Source organism: Caloenas nicobarica, chromosome 3, assembly GCF_036013445.1.
Source record: "Caloenas nicobarica isolate bCalNic1 chromosome 3, bCalNic1.hap1, whole genome shotgun sequence".
NCBI lineage: Eukaryota > Metazoa > Chordata > Aves > Columbiformes > Columbidae > Caloenas > Caloenas nicobarica.
Genome location: NC_088247.1, coordinates 3,465,368 through 3,481,910, shown reverse-complemented (window position 1 = coordinate 3,481,910; position 16,543 = coordinate 3,465,368). Strand labels below are relative to the sequence as shown.

Genomic DNA, 16,543 nt, shown 5'->3' with positions numbered 1-16,543 from the left:
CAAGGCTTACTAGCATTCTCCCAAGTAATCATAACCTGGGTAGGGTTCAGGACTCCATAGGGGCCAGGGATTATTCCCAAGGCACAGCATGAAGGCAGCTACTTGGTTTTGGAGGATGAGAGAGTTCATTTCTGTGGTCAGCCTTGGCTCATTGATCTCAGGAAAAGCTATCAGGCCCCTGTCCTTTGTTGACTATTAGAAATATAACCTGCAATTCCTGACCTTGGTCTGCTTGTGGTTGTGTGGGCCAGGCCATCAGGGCTCTTCTTTCCTCAAAACATAGCCCAGGGCCTGTGCTGATGTGCCTTTCCGTGCTCCTGTATCCCTCTTATGCACCAGCATCCTCTTCGTTTCAAGCCAGCCTGTTGCCTGAGGCATCCTCCTACACTTCCCACTGGTGATATTCAGAACCACCTCTGTAAATCGAACAGTGCCAAGGCGCAGGCATGATCCTGTAATAGTTCACCCTGTTAAATTGTCAGCCCAGAGTCCCAGACAATTTTGACCAAGGCCAACTAGCATGGGCATTGCCACGCGGAGTCGAGTCATGCCAGCTGGCCAAAGACAGAGGCCGGTCTTTGGTCCCCTTTGTTTAATGGTCTAGACAGAGCTTCTGACTCCATAATCCTGTCTCCTGACATTTCTGCTGCGGTCCTTGCTGAGACTGCTGAGCCACATCTGTCATCCACATGAAGCATCCTTTTCCATAGCACTTAGAGTGGTGGGTTGGCTTGTTTGTTTGTCTGTTTGTTTGTTTGTTTTTACAGTAGGAGCATCTCCTCTTCTCCTTCCTGGTGGCATCCTCCAGCTCTCTCCATAGATTATTTGGCCACATATCTGGAGCCGATGGCTTTGGCTCCTTAAAAACGTGTTTTGGCGCAGGGACAGCAGTGACTTTGTCCCGGGCAGTTTCTGTGCTACTGCGACATACGTAGTAAATAAGTGTGAGGGTAATTATGCTGAGAGGAATTCTGGGAACCCTGCCAGAACAGAGGGGACAGCCAATCCTTTGTGCATTTAAAGAAAATCGCCCCGAATCCCCCGTCCCAATCCCAAATTAGTTCTATCTCTTGAAGCCATGATGGGACTTAGAACTAAAAATACAAGCGTACACACAAATACACACACTCGTATATAAAAATAGCCGGCATTCAAAAAATAAAAAGTCTGAAGTTAGGCTCCTGTATCCAAAATTAAGCTCTTAAATAAATAAATTAGCCTGATTTTCAAAAGCACAGGGTGGTGAATGGCTTTCACTGACATAAGAGGAAGCATCGTGTTGCTAAAGATTGAAGATCAGGCCTGAGTATGGATTTGAAAGTCTAATTATAGAATCCTGTTTGCTACCAGCTTGACCGAGAACAACAAATTTCAAGTGAAATGACATTGATTTTTTTTTCTTCAAAGTTCGTCTACACTTCACCAGTGTTAGCAAAAGTAGGAAAAAGCCCTCAAAAAATTAAATAAAATATCCCAAAGAAGAAACTGCTTAAAGCAGTGCTACACATTCGTGTTTGGATATAAGATCAAGCATTGCAAATGTTATAGCTGGGCGAAAGTTTATATCGATTAGACAGGTATTTATTAGCTGTTGAAAACCTACCAGGTAGAAACACAGCTTTTCCCAATTCCTCTCCTGCTTTCCCCGCTAAAAACTCCCAATCGATTGGCATCAAGGAGGAATGGGTTTTCACTCCTCCCTTTCCTCTTTGTCAGATTTGGGTCCAAAGGATGCTAAAGAGAAAGCACCACATTCTTCCATGGACCAAAAAGTGAGTACAAAGGGAAGTTCATTTACCTTCTGCTCCACGTGGTCCTTGTGTGCTGTTTATTTGGGAGTCTGTGACATTTTGCTGGCCGAAGGGATTCCCGCGGTCACCGTCCCATGTGGCAGCTGGATCGGGGCAGATTTGTCCTGCTGGGTCTCCTAGTACAGATGAGGTTGGGCAGGACTGGGTTTTATGGTGTCAAGGAAGTATGTGCACCCTGGATGGAGGACCGTCAGCTGGGAGAGTGGTTCTTCACTTGCAGGTTTGTGATGTGGTGTTTAGAGGCTGGGGACAGCACTAAAATATCTGGATTCTTCTGCCAGAAGACCTTGGGAGAGCCCTTTTGGTGCTCCATGGCTCAGTTTCCCCATCTATGGAAGGGGCACGATACACAAGTTGACCTTTGCAAAAGCCTCAACAGCCACGAGAATTTGGGGATGCTGTCATTGCCGTTGTTCTGGCTGTTGTTGGAGACAGGACGAGGGAATAATTAATCCAAAGCATTTTTATGTCTTTTTATGTGTGCTACCTCCATGAATAGCTAGAAACTTTCATGTTTAGACTGTGTGGATGGTGGCGAATTCCTAGAGATCAAGGAGAAATCATTGCAGGACGTGGTGTCCCTTCTGTTAGTTTCTTCTGGATCTTTTTTAGTGATTGAATGTCGTCGTTACAGTTTGGTTGTGCCAACCTGGAGGGCTTGGAAAATAAATACGGTTTTAAAAATAAGCAAAACCTGGAAACAGGTGGTGGGGACAGCAATGTGGAAGAGCAGAGGTCTAGCAAATGGGAGCTGGGAGAAAGGACTGAAAGAAATATTGTGGGGTTTTTTTAGTCTGGAGAAAAGAAGGGTTTACAGGGTAACTATGTGCAAACAGGTAAAGAACTGCTGTAGGGTGAAAAGGAATAAATTTTTCTCCTTGTCCATAGCTGGGATGAGGATGAATTAGTGGCTCAACCTTCAGAGGAGGACTTTAGGTTTCAGGTACTAGCAGGACCAAGAGCTCCTGGGAAAGGGAGACCATGCAAGACTACAGGACAGATTCAGTGAATATCTCTCTGGAAAGAGTTTGGCAGAGGTGATGCTGTCTTGTCTTTCCCCATGGGCAGCACCTTATGGGCACCACCACCTTGGTTTTTGGTGATATTATAAAAACCAGTTGTATGCTCCTTTTCACTGCTGTCTCCATGAGCCATTACAACTCACTCTGCCCAGCTTTGCCTTTCCAGCTAAACTGCATTTACTTGATTTGTTGCACGCGTGAAGGGAAGGCAGGATCCCTGTGTCACGCTGCAGTTTCTGGGTTGGGATCTTCCAGGGACATGAAGAATACATGGGCACGCTGGGGAGTGGGAGGAGAACTGGTGCCCATGGGAGAGCAGGTGGTCCAGGGGCATTTCCAGCCCACTGGTGCTCTGCTGGGGATGTCACACCAGTGTCACCAGTGTCAGCTGTGACTGGCACGGCGTTTTCTCGAGTGTCGAGCCCCATCTGGTGGCTTTCCTGCATTATTTTTTTTTTTGCGTGTCCTTGCGTCTTCTTTCGGGATTTTTCTTCTTCTGTGCTTGCAAACGGCGAACGGGAAGGACGAGGTGCTTGAAAAAGGGCAAGGGCTGCAGAGCTACCTCTGCTTCTCTCCCAGGTCCCTGTCCCTGGGTGTAACTTGGAGATACAGGGGCTGTCGAGGCTCGTGTCCTCTCCTCCCGCTCTTCCTTGCTGTGTGATCTGGCCCCGAGTGGCAAGGAATGATCTAATCGTTTTGGCGAAACCCCAGTTTGTGCTGTGAGCCCCTCCCAGAGCCTCCAGAAGGCACTTCGTCCCGCCGTCCTGCTGCCATCCAAGCTGGGACAGATGAACGGTTCCGGGAGGGGACGTTTCTCTCCATTGACTGGCTCAGATGACTGACTTCAGGGTCAGCATTAAATGAAATTATTCCCATCCCAAATTTCAGAGCACAAGGTTACAGCCAGTGCTCAGGACAAGAGGGAAAAAACCCACAACATTAGATCGTTAATATCAGCAAGCATTAGAAAGGACCTTGTTAGGACATGCTTCTTTTCTTAAATGCCATGAGTCGTGCGACATCTGGGCACCTTGTGCTACCCAGACTTGATCAGCTCCGTTTACAAAGGTTGGCCATGTGTTCCCTGAAAATAAGTTGTGTCCCAGGGTGAGGTTTGCAGGTCTCCTTGTATGTCTGATATGGAAACAGATGATAGAGCAGTACCTGTCCATGCATGAGATACCTCCCTCTAGTCCAACATTGCACAAAGTCTCAATAGCTGACCAAGCTGTGGCATTTTTCATTTGTGGGTCACACATGTGCTGAAGGTGAAGGTGTAGTTTCGTTGCTGCACCTGTGATGAAATGGGGTCACGTCTCTGGGATCTGTGAGGGAAACTCCTTACTAGAGTGCTGAAGGGGCTTAAATGATCTGTCAAGCCACCGCCAAGTGTCATGACCAGCATTTGTCAAGTGGCTTCTACTCTTCTCATCCTGAGAACAAAGTGAGAGAGTTGTCTTCTCATGCAAATGTTTCATGAGCATTTCCTACCCCCCGTGCTTCACAGCTCTGGGGCCCCCAACATGAGAAGGACATGGACCTTTTGGAGTGTGTCCAGAGGAGGATCCCAAAGATGATCAGAGGGCTGGAGCATCTCTCCTATGAAGACAGGCTGACAGAGTTGGCGGGGTTCAGCCTGGAGAAGAGAAGGCTCCAGGGAGACCTTAGGGCAGCCTTCCAGTACCTAAAAGGGGCCGATAAGAAAGCTGGAGAGGGACTTTTTACAAGGGCATGTAGTGACAGGACAAGGGGTCATGGCTTTAAACTGAAAGAGGAGAGATTTAGATTAGGTATAAGGAAGAAATTCTTCCCCATGAGGGTGGTCAGGCACTGAAACAGGTTCCCCAGAGAGGTCGTGGATGCCCCATCCCTGGAAGTGTTCAAGGCCACGTTGGACGTGGCTTTGAGCAACCTGGTCTGGTGGAAGGTGTCCCTGCCCATGATAGGGGGGTTGGAGCTACATGGTCACTAAGGTCCCTTCCAACCCAAACCATTGTATGATTCTATGGTTCGGGTGGTGCAAGCCAATGATTTCCCACTCCCGCCACACAAAATGTTGCAGGAGATGGTGTCAGAGTTCTGTAGACACTCCAGAATCCGTTTCACCCAGACGACATCCCTCTACCCATGCATCTGTCCCACAGCCCTGTCCCCTTCAGGTTTTGTCGCATGCCAAAATCTCACGCTCAGCTTTTCCTCCTGTTCCCTGCAGGTATATCCGAACTATGTACCTGGGGATCCAGAGCCAGAGGCGGAAGGAACACCAGCGGCGTTTCTACTGGGCTATGATGTACGAATATGCAGACGTAAATATGTTGCGCCTCCTGGAGACTTTCCTCGAGAGCGCCCCTCAACTGGTGCTACAGCTCTGCATAATGATCCAAAAGAACCGTGCAGAAACATTACCATGTAAGTGACCCCCTCGTGTCCCCCTCCCCATCCTCCCAGACTCCCCACTCTGATCCCACCTGAGCTGCCTATGGATCTTTCGCTAAATCCTCCGCCCTACTCAACCTGGTGTGCAAGGGGCTGCCACTTGGGACAAATCTCATTCCAGCTCTGCGCTGTGTTCGCTGGGTAAAATTTCTGCTCGTTCCGCTGAGAAATTTAAAAAAAAAAAAAAAAAAATCAATGAAAAGATGAGATTCAGCTCTTCCACACCCAGTCCAGGCTAAAGAAATGATGGTGCTGTCAGGAGAAGGCAGGCGGTCACTGCTGTGGCGAGTGTCACCGTTTGTTTGCTGCCCGGCCCTGGGCAAACACAATCATTCCCTGCCTCAGTTTCCCTCCTTACATAAGTAAGACGATACCATTGGCCAAATTTGAATTTGTGTTGTGAGGACAAATGTTTCAATGTCTGTGCAATGCTCTGATGGTGTGAAGTGTAGTGTAAGGGGGATTTTGAGTAGCTAAATGCTGTAGAACCTTTTCTGAAGAGTGCCCAGAAAGTGAGGTTTAGTCATTGGTACTATGTCCAAGAAAAAATAGGGGAGAAGGCAGCAGACGGGATTGTGTAGGGACAGAGATGTTGTAGTGCAGGTAGCGTTGCAAAGGTAAACAGATGAGCAGACGCTTGGAAGCAACCACAGATATGAGTTTTCCAGCTCGGATGTCCTTTGGTGAAGCGATGTCCCGAGCACAGGGCATCCACCCTAGCAAAGTGGCAGATGTCTGTCCCAGCCCTCGGGTGAGCAGCTTTACCAGCCCATGCCCATGGGAATGCTGGCTGCCCCGCGGTCACCAGCTCAAGGGACAATGGTCCTTTCCAAGGACCAACAGCAGCATCAGCTGATGACCTTCTGGGTTACTCAGCTCCTGTTCAATACACGCACCAAGGATGACACACGGCTTCCCAAAAACAGCCTGTTTGTGGCTCGCCATTTCTGGCAGAGTTTCTTGGAGCTGGGATTGGAACCGGGCAGCTCTTCAGGGTTAGATTTAGCTGGCTAGACCAAGGTCACCACTATCTAGAGCATCAGTAAATCGGACTGCTCTCCCATCCTTCGTACTTTAAGCACGTCCATCACAGTTGTTTGTAGAGGCCTCCCTTCTCCTTTTTATGCAGTCTTTTTCTGAAACCTCTCATTACAAGCTCTCCAGGCCTCCAAAGTGCTGACATGATGAACACTCTTTTCTACAACTCCTCCTAGAACTGCTGGCATTTGCCAGCACCCTTTTCCTGCTGCTTCCAACATTATTAACCCTACTAAAAGTGTATAAATCATAACCTAAGAGGCTTGCGCTATGCAGATGGCTGCACTCGCTGCAGAAAGCACTGGGTGAAGTTTGCCGGCCTCCGCCGTGCTGCAAGTCAGACGACACGGGCGAATAATCCCCCTAGGCTTCCAAATCTGCAGCTCTTTCAGTTTACCACTTCCAGGCGTGGCTGCCTAATCCACCGAACAAGCCGCATCATTTTCCAGTCCTCCCCACCTCCGCTTCTTCAGCTGTGCAGTTCCTCTGTTCCTCCACCACACCGAGCAAGCTGCGCTCTCTTCCGAGGCGATGCACGTCCCCGCCTGCCTCCTCAAGCCCTGGAGGGCTCTTCGCCTGCCACGCTCCAGCAGCCGAGCTCTCGGGGTCCCCAGTGCACCCTCTTCCCCCCTGCCTGTGCCAGGGATGCGGTCGCACATCTCGGGAGCTGCCGATGGATACGAGCAGCGGAGATCGCTCAGCGCTCCTGGCTCAGGCGCAAGGTTTCCTAGGGCTCGGTTCAGTGCTCGTGTCTTCCTCCTCCTCCTCCTCCTCCTCCCGATCAGTGCGTAATTATGTAAAAGGAAATTAAATGCCGAGGGGAGCCATTGTGAGAGGCAGCGTCAAAGATTTCCCTTAAAGCAGTCAGAAAGCAAAGGAGGATGGATATTGTTAGGAAGGCAGTGTGTTTAAAAGTCAAATCAAGTCTCTCCTGGTGCATCATGTGTATGTGAGCGTGTCTTGTCACAGGGAGAGGCCAGTTTTGCCTCTAAACAGGGACAGGCTCGGCTGCATCACTGAGGGATGCACACTGGCGAAATGGCCCATAGCAGGGCTTATAAACCCCGTTACAGCCCGTGCTAAGATGTCCAGAATCCAGCTGTTTCCACAGGGTTCACGCAGTCTCTTATGGATTCATTTAGTGCTAGGACAAGGTCAATTTACCATTTTATATGGCATACATCCCTCTTCCAAACCCCAGTCCTCTTAAAACTGCAATGCCAAGCCCAGTGCAGAAAGCCAAACCACACTCCAGTCTTCTCCACACGGGTCAGCTAATGTCTCCATCTCCTATTTAAGGAACTTTAGAAAGGGAGTTACTTGAATGCCTACCAGGAAGTTTTGCTTTTTTTCTCCAAGTTCCCATGTTAAGGGAGCTGTTGAGGAGAAAGGAGTGAATATACTCAAGGTCTTTACTCAGAACCAGAGCATCTTCTCCAGAGATGCTCTGGAGCACAGTGACAAAAAGGGCTGATCTTGCCTGTGGTGGCTGCAGTGAGTAGAGGAGCACTGTGAGGACTAGCAGGAGGGGATGCAATCAGGCTAACGCTTAATTTCCTGGTTTCTGTATGTATTGGGTGGGTAGAAGAAAGAAAAGCCTCGCCATGCTTTGCAAGAACCATTCTACGCTGAGAGACACCTGTTTGAAAGGGTTGGGTGGGACCTGTGATTACTGCTTCTTCAGCTCTCAAAGAACAGACCAGGGTCACTAATGGGCCCCTGCTCAGGCAGAAATTAGCATCTCCTGCATGGTGTGACACCACCAGCAGCAGAAGTGCTGGAGATGGAATTTGAGGTCAAGTCAATAAAGCTTGGGACAACACCTCTGAGATTTCCCAAAGGTCAGGATTCATTCCTTCAACATATCCCCAGCACAGGGCAGATCCCAGCTTCACTGCTGTCACCCGATGGCTCGGGAAGAGCAGAAAATAGCACGGAGATAAAAGAAGTAAGAACTCGGTGTACTCTGCTGGGTGAGCAGATCTGACCTGCAAGGTGGACGCTCAGAGCCCGAGCTGGAGGACTTTGTGCTGCGGCTGTTGGGACAAATGGGTCGTCATCAGCTCCTGAATGTGCATATGGAAGGAGCTGGTGTTGGTATGCACAACCCTAGCGAGTGATTCATCTCCTCCACCCACAGCTGTTTGGGTCCGAAACAGAGTCAACAGAAGGTGAGGGAGGAAGGGTGCCTCCAAAACATGGGTCAGCCTGTACCCAAAGCAGCTGGAGGAGGTGAGATGAGATGCTCCAGGAAATCTAGACAGAAGCCAGGTGTTGCATTCAGACCTCTCCTTAGAATCATAGAATAGTTTGGGTTCGAATGGACCTTCCCAGCTCCCCCAGTGCCCCCCCTGCCACGAGCAGGGACATCTGCACCAGCTCAGGTTGCTCAGAGCCCCGTCCAGCCTGGCCTGGGATGTCTCCAGGGATGGTTCAGCCACCACCTCTCTGGCCAACCTGGGACAGGCTCTCACCACCCTCAGTGTCAAAATTTTCTTCCTCATGTCTGGCCTGAATTTCCCTCCTTTAGTTTAAAACCATCACCCCTTGTCCTATCACAACAGGCCCTGCTCAAAAGTCTGTCCCCATCTTTCTTATCGGCCCCTTTTAAGTGCAGAAAGGCCGCAATAAGGTCTCCCCAGAGCTTCTCTTCTCCAGGCTGAACAACCTGGACGTGATGGGACTCTGAAGAGGACACAGCCCTGTCCCTTGCTCACCATAACTGTCCCAGAGATTTTGGAGAGGATGGCATGAAAGGGTGGCCATCGCTTTCAGATTCCTGGAGAGCAATGGCCAGAGTACTTCCCTGATTTAAATAACATGGTGTATTTCCAGCGGGAAACATAATATTAAATAAAACAAAACAACAGCAACAAAAAAGAACAGAAACCCAGATCTTCATTTCATAATCACTCCTAGCAGATAATCCACCTCTCTTCTGGCAAAATAAACCATCCTTAACCCACTTGACACTGCAGAGACCACTATTCCTCTGCACCGAATGGAAAGGAGCTCATACAACCAGCTTAAAGGAGACACCAAACTTCTAGGCAGTCAGTGAGATGACAGGGATTCCAGTTTTTAAGCATAAATCTCGTCTTATGGAGGTTTCCTTTTACTTAATGTTTTTCATATGGCTACTTAATGAGATTTATCTGAACCTCTAACATCTTTCCACTCATGTCACGAGGACTTTACTTAGCGTTTTTGCTGGGAATTTGTCTGCGTGAGGCTGCAGTTTTCAGCGCGGGGTTTCTCCCCATAAAAAGGACTGTCTATCCACCGATGCTGTGCCCGTCTCCTCTATAACCCTGCCGTTAATCTGGAAGAGATTTGTGGCGTAAGCCTTTGCAGCATAGACCTTTGCAAAGTCTGGTTGAAATCTCTGGGATTTTGCGAGGCGTCCACACTCTCTGCAGCCGGCAATAAGTCTGAAGCTGCTCGGATATATAAGAAAAAGCAATATTAGCTTCAGTTTTTCTGGGAGGTTACTCTTTTAAGCAGAGTGATACAAGTTGTGCGCTAAAAGGGATTTTAGACATCTCAGCTAGAGATGTGTGTGGGCTAAAGGTTTATCTTGGAGTTCGCAAATGATGTAGCCAAATTTCATTGCCTGTCCCAAAGCCAAGTCTTATTTGTTTCGTCATGTCCACGCTCTTTCTGTACTATGTCTGGAGGCCATTTATGATCAGGGCCAGTCCTTTTTTGCAAGGGCACTCTAAGATGCTTTTTGCTGTCATTTAATGTAGAAAAATTAACAGGTCTTTGTGGGCTATGGGAGGACAAGCAGCAGGGGTGGGTTAACCATTGTCCTCACTGCCCAGAGAAGGAATTCCCCGTTGAGTTGAATGGGTTTGGGATGAGCCAACCTCAGGTTAAACAATCCTTCATCTGAGTAAGAGGTTTCCTCTGTGGGTGATAACGAGTTAAACCTAATGTGGAGATAAATTTCTCAGTTAATTTTCTCCTGATGGCAGGCTGATGGTTAACCAGTAATATGCTGTGATTAATGGATATGCTGTGAACTACATACAGTCTGAAATGTCATGTTAGATATATTCATAGGGTAGGAAATGTCCCAAGACACCATGACTTGTTGAGGAATGGTTTGAGATCTAAAAACAAGGCCATATCTAAAGGACAACAAATGAATGGGTTGCTTTTTACTCAGACCCCTTTCCATTCAGGCACCAAAGAACAAAGTAACCTTCTCAGCTGGGGCAACTAGGTTAGAAAGGGAGCCTTTAGCCTTTAGTTGCTCAAGGGTGTGTTTTTCAAAAGTCATCAACGCTGCGCTGAATGTCACTGAGGAGACTAAAACTCCCATGTCTCCACAGAAAGTGGAAGACACTCATTAAATATGAAAGTTCATCCTGCAGGTAACACTGCTAACCTTGAAGGAGCACTAGAAGCTGGTGCAAGATCCTTCAAGCTGTCCTGAGATGAGCAGGTACGTCCATCAGAGAGCCCAGCAGAAATGCGGTGCTGGGGTGCAAGTGGAAGAGGCACTGGCAACGGGCAGCCATTGTCACCACCGCTACCCTGTTAGCGTGGGCCTGACATGGTTTTGGCTTGGACCAGCTAACTCTGAGCCAAACAATCCCCACGGACTCCTCAGGAGTAAACACAGACCAGGGACCATTCCCAACAGGTCGTTGGATGCGTCCGCCTTTGGATAGCAAGAGATCATAGAATCATTTCAGTTGGAAGAAACCCCCAAGATCATCGGGTCCAACCGTAACCCAACTCTGGCACTAAACCCTGTCCCTAAGAACCTCATCTAAACACCTTTTAAACCCCTCCAGGGATGGTGACTCCACCACTGCCCTGGGCAGCCCGTTCCAATGCCTGACAACCCCTTCCATGAAGAAATTTTTCCTAATGTCCAGTTTGATGGGGTGTGGATGGTGCCCGGGTGTGCGTGCTGGCCCCAGGGCTGGAGAACAATCCCTGCAAATACTCAGTTCTTAGTACAGACGCAGCCACAGAGGACTATGGGTGACAAACGCCGTATTGGATGGAAAGATATGTATAAGAGGAAAGTGCTTGTTGTGGGGTGTTGCTGCCTGTTTTCCACAGATTTCTTTCAGCTTGGGTGTAATTAAAAACAGACATTCCAACAACACTGAAACATGAATCCAAAACCCCAAATTCAAATCTCCGTGACATCATTACACAAAATTGTCCCCATTTGTGCAGAGTTACCAGAGTTACCCATTCTAAGACATGGTTCACCCTTTCTATACAGCCGTCAGATTCCAGAGGGCTCAGTACAAAAAAACCCAGCACGTCATCTACACCCTCTGCTTGGGTGAGACACTGATGCAGGCCTAAGCAAAGTCCTTTTCCTCCAGCAGCAGAATTCCTCCTCCCTTTTCTGACCAGTATATTTTTCCTTACATACAGCAAGATAACCGCAATGTATGCCTAAAAAAGTCTTTGCCTCATAGGGTTGTCAGTGACAGGAGATGCGGTGGGTAAAAGGTCTACCAGAGTCACATTCTGGGCTTTGGTTTGGGCTGTGAGACAGATCATAAGGAAAAAAGATGCTAAAATTTTGCCCATAGGGTTTAAGACGTATTCTCGCTCCGTCTCGTGACATTCCTCGGGGAATAAAATAAATGGGAAACACCTATCGTCCAGCCCTGGTTCCCTGTGACAGAAGAGGCATAAAATCATAGAATCTATTGTAGAATGTCCTGAGTTGGAACAGACCCACAAGGATCATCGAGTCCAACTCCTGTCCCTGCACAGGACACCCCACAGTTCACACCGTGTGTCTGAGGACGTTGTCCAGTCTCTGCTTGAACACTGTCAGGTTGGGGCCGGGACACCTCCCTGGGGAGCCTGTTCCAGTGTCCAGCACCTCTGGGTGAAGAACCTTTTCCTCATGTCCAACCTGACCCTCCCCTGGCACATCTTCCTGCCATTCCCTCAGGTTCTATCGTTGGTCATCAGAGAGAAGAGATCGGCACCTACTCTTCCTTTCTGCATGAGCAGAAAAGCAGTTGCTCATTGACACGTGGGCAAGGGACCCCACCAGTTGTGTCCTTGCTGAAGGGGCTCGGCAGAGAGGAACCGGCGTAACCTCTGTTGAAACTCTGTCCTGATTCAACCACAGTTTCCCTTTAAATGTTCATCAGCAGACCGAGGAGGCACCTCACAAGATGCCCAGAGAGCTCCAGACGCATAAGCAGCTCGCCTGGGAGGCCACTCATATGACTCAAGCGCTTTGCCAGACTGGGGCATATGGCTTTGTTCCTGCCGTCCCCTCCTTGTCACCAAAGCCAGATGACAGATAGCAATTTGGTGCTCTGCTTGAAACGAGTCGCTGGTCCCCGGCCGGTTCCCAGCAGCATCAAAAAGCCATCTCCACAGTTGGCAGTGGGAACCGAGGACGTCTTGCCCCGGCGTGCTGAGAGCAGGCCAAGCCTGAGGCACGCTGGCAGCGAGTGGCGCGGGGAAAGCTTGCCCGATCGTCAACCATATTGTCCCAGCGCGGTGGGGAAGGACTGGGCCCAGCAGCCTTGGAAACCAGTGACAGTTTTCTTCTTTTTTTTTTTTTTTTTTTTCCCCAATAGGCTTTGGAGCAAACCCAAAGAGAGACGTCATCCCTTAGCCCATCCCCACCTGCAGCTTCTCCATCCACCACCTTGCCGGAGCTCTCGCTCTATGTTATTTTGGGGTGCTGATAAAAAAAAAAACACCCTTCTGTTCCGTACCGCGTGCCACCGTCACACATATGACATGCCACAGCCAATAAAGATGAGTCACCATTCACGGGACAGCACTGGCAGGTAGCCAGTGCTGCCGATTTTAGGCTTTTTGTAAGACTGTGGTAATCATTTGGAGAGGGTTACATCATCAGAGCACTACACAAGCATTAGCCCATGCTGTTCTGAGGAGCTGCAGGCCAGCTGGGAAACTGAGGCACAGAGAAAGAGGTTTGAGTAGCCTAAGGTCTTGGAGAGCATCTCTACACTGCAGGCTCCTGGGGAGCAAGTTCATGCCAAGCAGATCCCAGGCAGGAGATTAAGGCGCTTTTTTTCAGGTGACTTTATGCCGCAGACTCTTCGGAGACACACCTCTCATGTCAGATTGATGATTAGAGCAGAGGAAAAAGGGGCCGCACGCTGCTGTGCAATAGGCTAGCAAAACACATAGGAGTTCAAGTCTTTTTGTCTTCAGGTTACTCTATTATGTAGCTCTGAGGTTGACATCAGGCATCTAGGAGAGCTTGCTAACTCTAGGTAAACAGAGAGCACAGGGACGCTGAAATGGACAGAAGAAATGGAGAAAATGCTGGGTAAGGACTTCTCTGTGCTTCTTCCCCGATGTAGATGGAACAGTTCAGGTTGATGCAACTGGCTCAAAATCGCTGACTATTGAAGGAAAGAACTTTCTTGTTTCAGAAACTCTTAGTTGTTTTGTAGGATTAGCTTGGAGTGACAGTCCTGAGTCTGGGAGTGCAGCAGATTTACTGAGTCAGTAGAAATCTCCTGAAATGACTTTTGTCCTAAGTGGCATTTGACCAACCTCATGCTCTCGGTGCCCCCGGTGCACTCACGTCTGCACACGGATGGTCACTGATGGGGGACATCCACCAGGCACAACCATTTCCCTGTCACGGGAGCCAATATCTGATACACCCCAAGGTGCAAAGAGACATTTGCAGTAGGAGAACGGATTCCTGGTTCGATCTCAGCTTGTCCTTGGGGAAGATGATGTTCATTAATGTGTTGAAGAAGCACTCTCGAGTCCATCTTGTACACACATGAGCTTCTGAGAAGACAAAAGGACCCAGGAGACACAAGCCAACATGAGCATGACTTAATGGGTGGACGCCAGGGTGTCGTTGAGTTCTGGCCTGCTACACATCACTTACATATTTGCAGAGCGTACAAAGCACGGGAAGCAGAGGAAGAAAGAGGTTCCTGCTGTTTTCTTTGGAAATCAATGTCCCTGGTGCCTTCTGCTTCCCCATTGCAAGGCAGCACCAGCTGCACCACATCCATTTTTGTCACTTTTTCACCCCCCCTCACAGAAATGCTCTACCAGACTCACTCTAATGATGCCACCCCTCTGTACTCTCCAGAAGACCCGTCTCCATCTTTCAGAAGACCAGTCTGCTCACCTGCAATTACGCTGAGACAATTCCACCAATGGCCCCTGACACAATAACAGAGATTTACAAACCATAAGGTTAGCAAAGTGTGTTCACTGCTGACACATCTCTGCCAAACACACTGAATGAAGGTCTCTTACCTTGGCCAGTGAGTATGAACCAAGTTGAGTTTCCTTCATCTTCCCCATCAGGTCAAAAGCAGCATTTCCAGAACTGGGATGGAGTTATTTCTCTCATGGCCTATCAAACTATTGACCAGAGGTGGTTTGCAAGATCCATGTTTCATACTGTCACAGACTTTAAAACATTGTCTTGATGTTGCCTCGTCTCCAAGGAACTGGCTGTGGGAGCTGTATTTATAGCAGGACATTCCTTCACTAAGCCCTGGCAGAAGATGTTGCTTCCTCAATCTGGTGATGAGTCTGTTGGGTTTCGTCTGTGCTAATAAACTGAAACACATCAGAACATGAGCACAGCCACCAGGTCTCGGTTGTCCACGTGGTTCAGTTATCACAGTCCTTGGCACATTTTTAGCCCACAGCAGCTAGAACCAACCCAAACAATTTCCAGGCTTGGCTCAGGTGTTAGCACGGTCCAAGCACAATTCCCAACAAGCAATCTGGATTGGGCCACCCTGTTTTGGAGACTGAGACAGAATAATGACGTGGATGTAGCAGTCAACAGAATTAGGCTTTGCTCGGTTCCTGATCTCTAGGCACTGGGTCCCAGGTTCCAAAGCTGCCCCAGACCTGCGCTAGGGAAAAGAGATGCTCATGGATATGTTCAGAAGCAGACAGCAGAACTTCTAGGGCTTTTCTTTCCAGTGCTGGCGTGCTCCCCTATTTTTCAGAGTGGTTTAGTCCCACCTACAAGATTACAACATCGTTTCAGCTTGCGCTAGGCAGATATAAATTCTTCTCAATGGCTGCGGTTCTAATCTTAATTTTAAAAGAATGGCAGGATAAAGATGATGTAACAAATATCAAATGTACAGTTAAAATGCAAGTATGTTGTATGCGTTTGCCATGTTGTTTCATGTGAACTATCCCTACCCAGAACATAGAAATGAGTGAGGAAAGATTTTATTCTAAATCAAGCCATGTATTGTTTTCCTTAGCAAAGGGTTTTTTTCCCCATTTCAATGCATTCTAGTAGTATAAGGTGTGTTTCTATTCTAAAAGTTCCTAGTTGTAGAATTCAAATATCATTAGGTCTGAAAAATCTCAGTATAGGAGGTTCATTCTGATCTTTGCACAGTATAAATTGGGAGCGACTCAATTGGGGTCTGTGAAGATATTCAACATACTCAAGAATTTGAGCAAAGAATTGGCTGTTAAAAGTTGTGTCAAAAATGTCCTTCACAAAGAACCAGCTGTTGAATGTGCAATATGATTTTTCCTCCAGAAGTGACTCCACTTGGATTTTGCTATCCTGTTTTTCCCAGTTAAAGTAACCACATGCTCGGGCTTTTTCCTCCTGTTACTCTGGGTAAGTAGTAGAGGGAAAAGACCTAGATGTCAGCAATGAACAACCACACAACACTGCACCTCTAACCAGGAGGCTACAAGAGCAGCACAGTCATACTTGGGTGTCTTTAGTCTCTAAAGATCTCTGGCAGATCCATGCTAAAGGTGGTGCTTATCTCTCCGTATTTACTATAAAGGTAGCATAGGTTGACTTTTTTTTCCCATCTCAGGTGCCTGGTAAGATTTGGATGCCTCTAGGCCATGGTGATGGCCATGCAGATACAAGGCTCTTGCTCAGGCTACTCTGACTTCTGAACAGAGGTCAGAAGCAAGTGAGCACATGAAGAACCAGGAAGTCCACCAAGAAAAAGCAATGGAAGTCTATAGGCATGATTTGTACCCTTCTCTGCTGGCTGTGTTCCTTTCGGGTTGAACCAGGTTTCTGTGGTGGACTCTACTGCCCCGTAACATTACCTACAAAGAGGGATTTTGCTCTGCATGCATAGATTTAAATACTGTCCTTGTTGGAGGTGTTGTTGGGACATCCTGGTGGAACATTTCAAGACAAATCTCTTGGGGTCTCTCAGGGAGCTTCAAATCCTCTTGTCTGTGGCCATTCACTTTTGGGGATTCGGATGGGGTTCT

General features: G+C 48.2%; 1 protein-coding gene across 1 annotated transcript in view; it reads left to right on the top strand.

The window, feature by feature from the left end:
* XKR6 (XK related 6) overlaps window positions 1-16,543 on the top strand; it is a 194,014-nt gene that overhangs the window by 165,962 nt on the left and 11,509 nt on the right. The window contains exon 2 of the mRNA XM_065631903.1: window positions 5,046-5,242. Within this exon, the coding sequence (XP_065487975.1) occupies window positions 5,046-5,242 (197 nt within the window). The remainder of the gene's footprint in view (window positions 1-5,045; window positions 5,243-16,543) is intronic.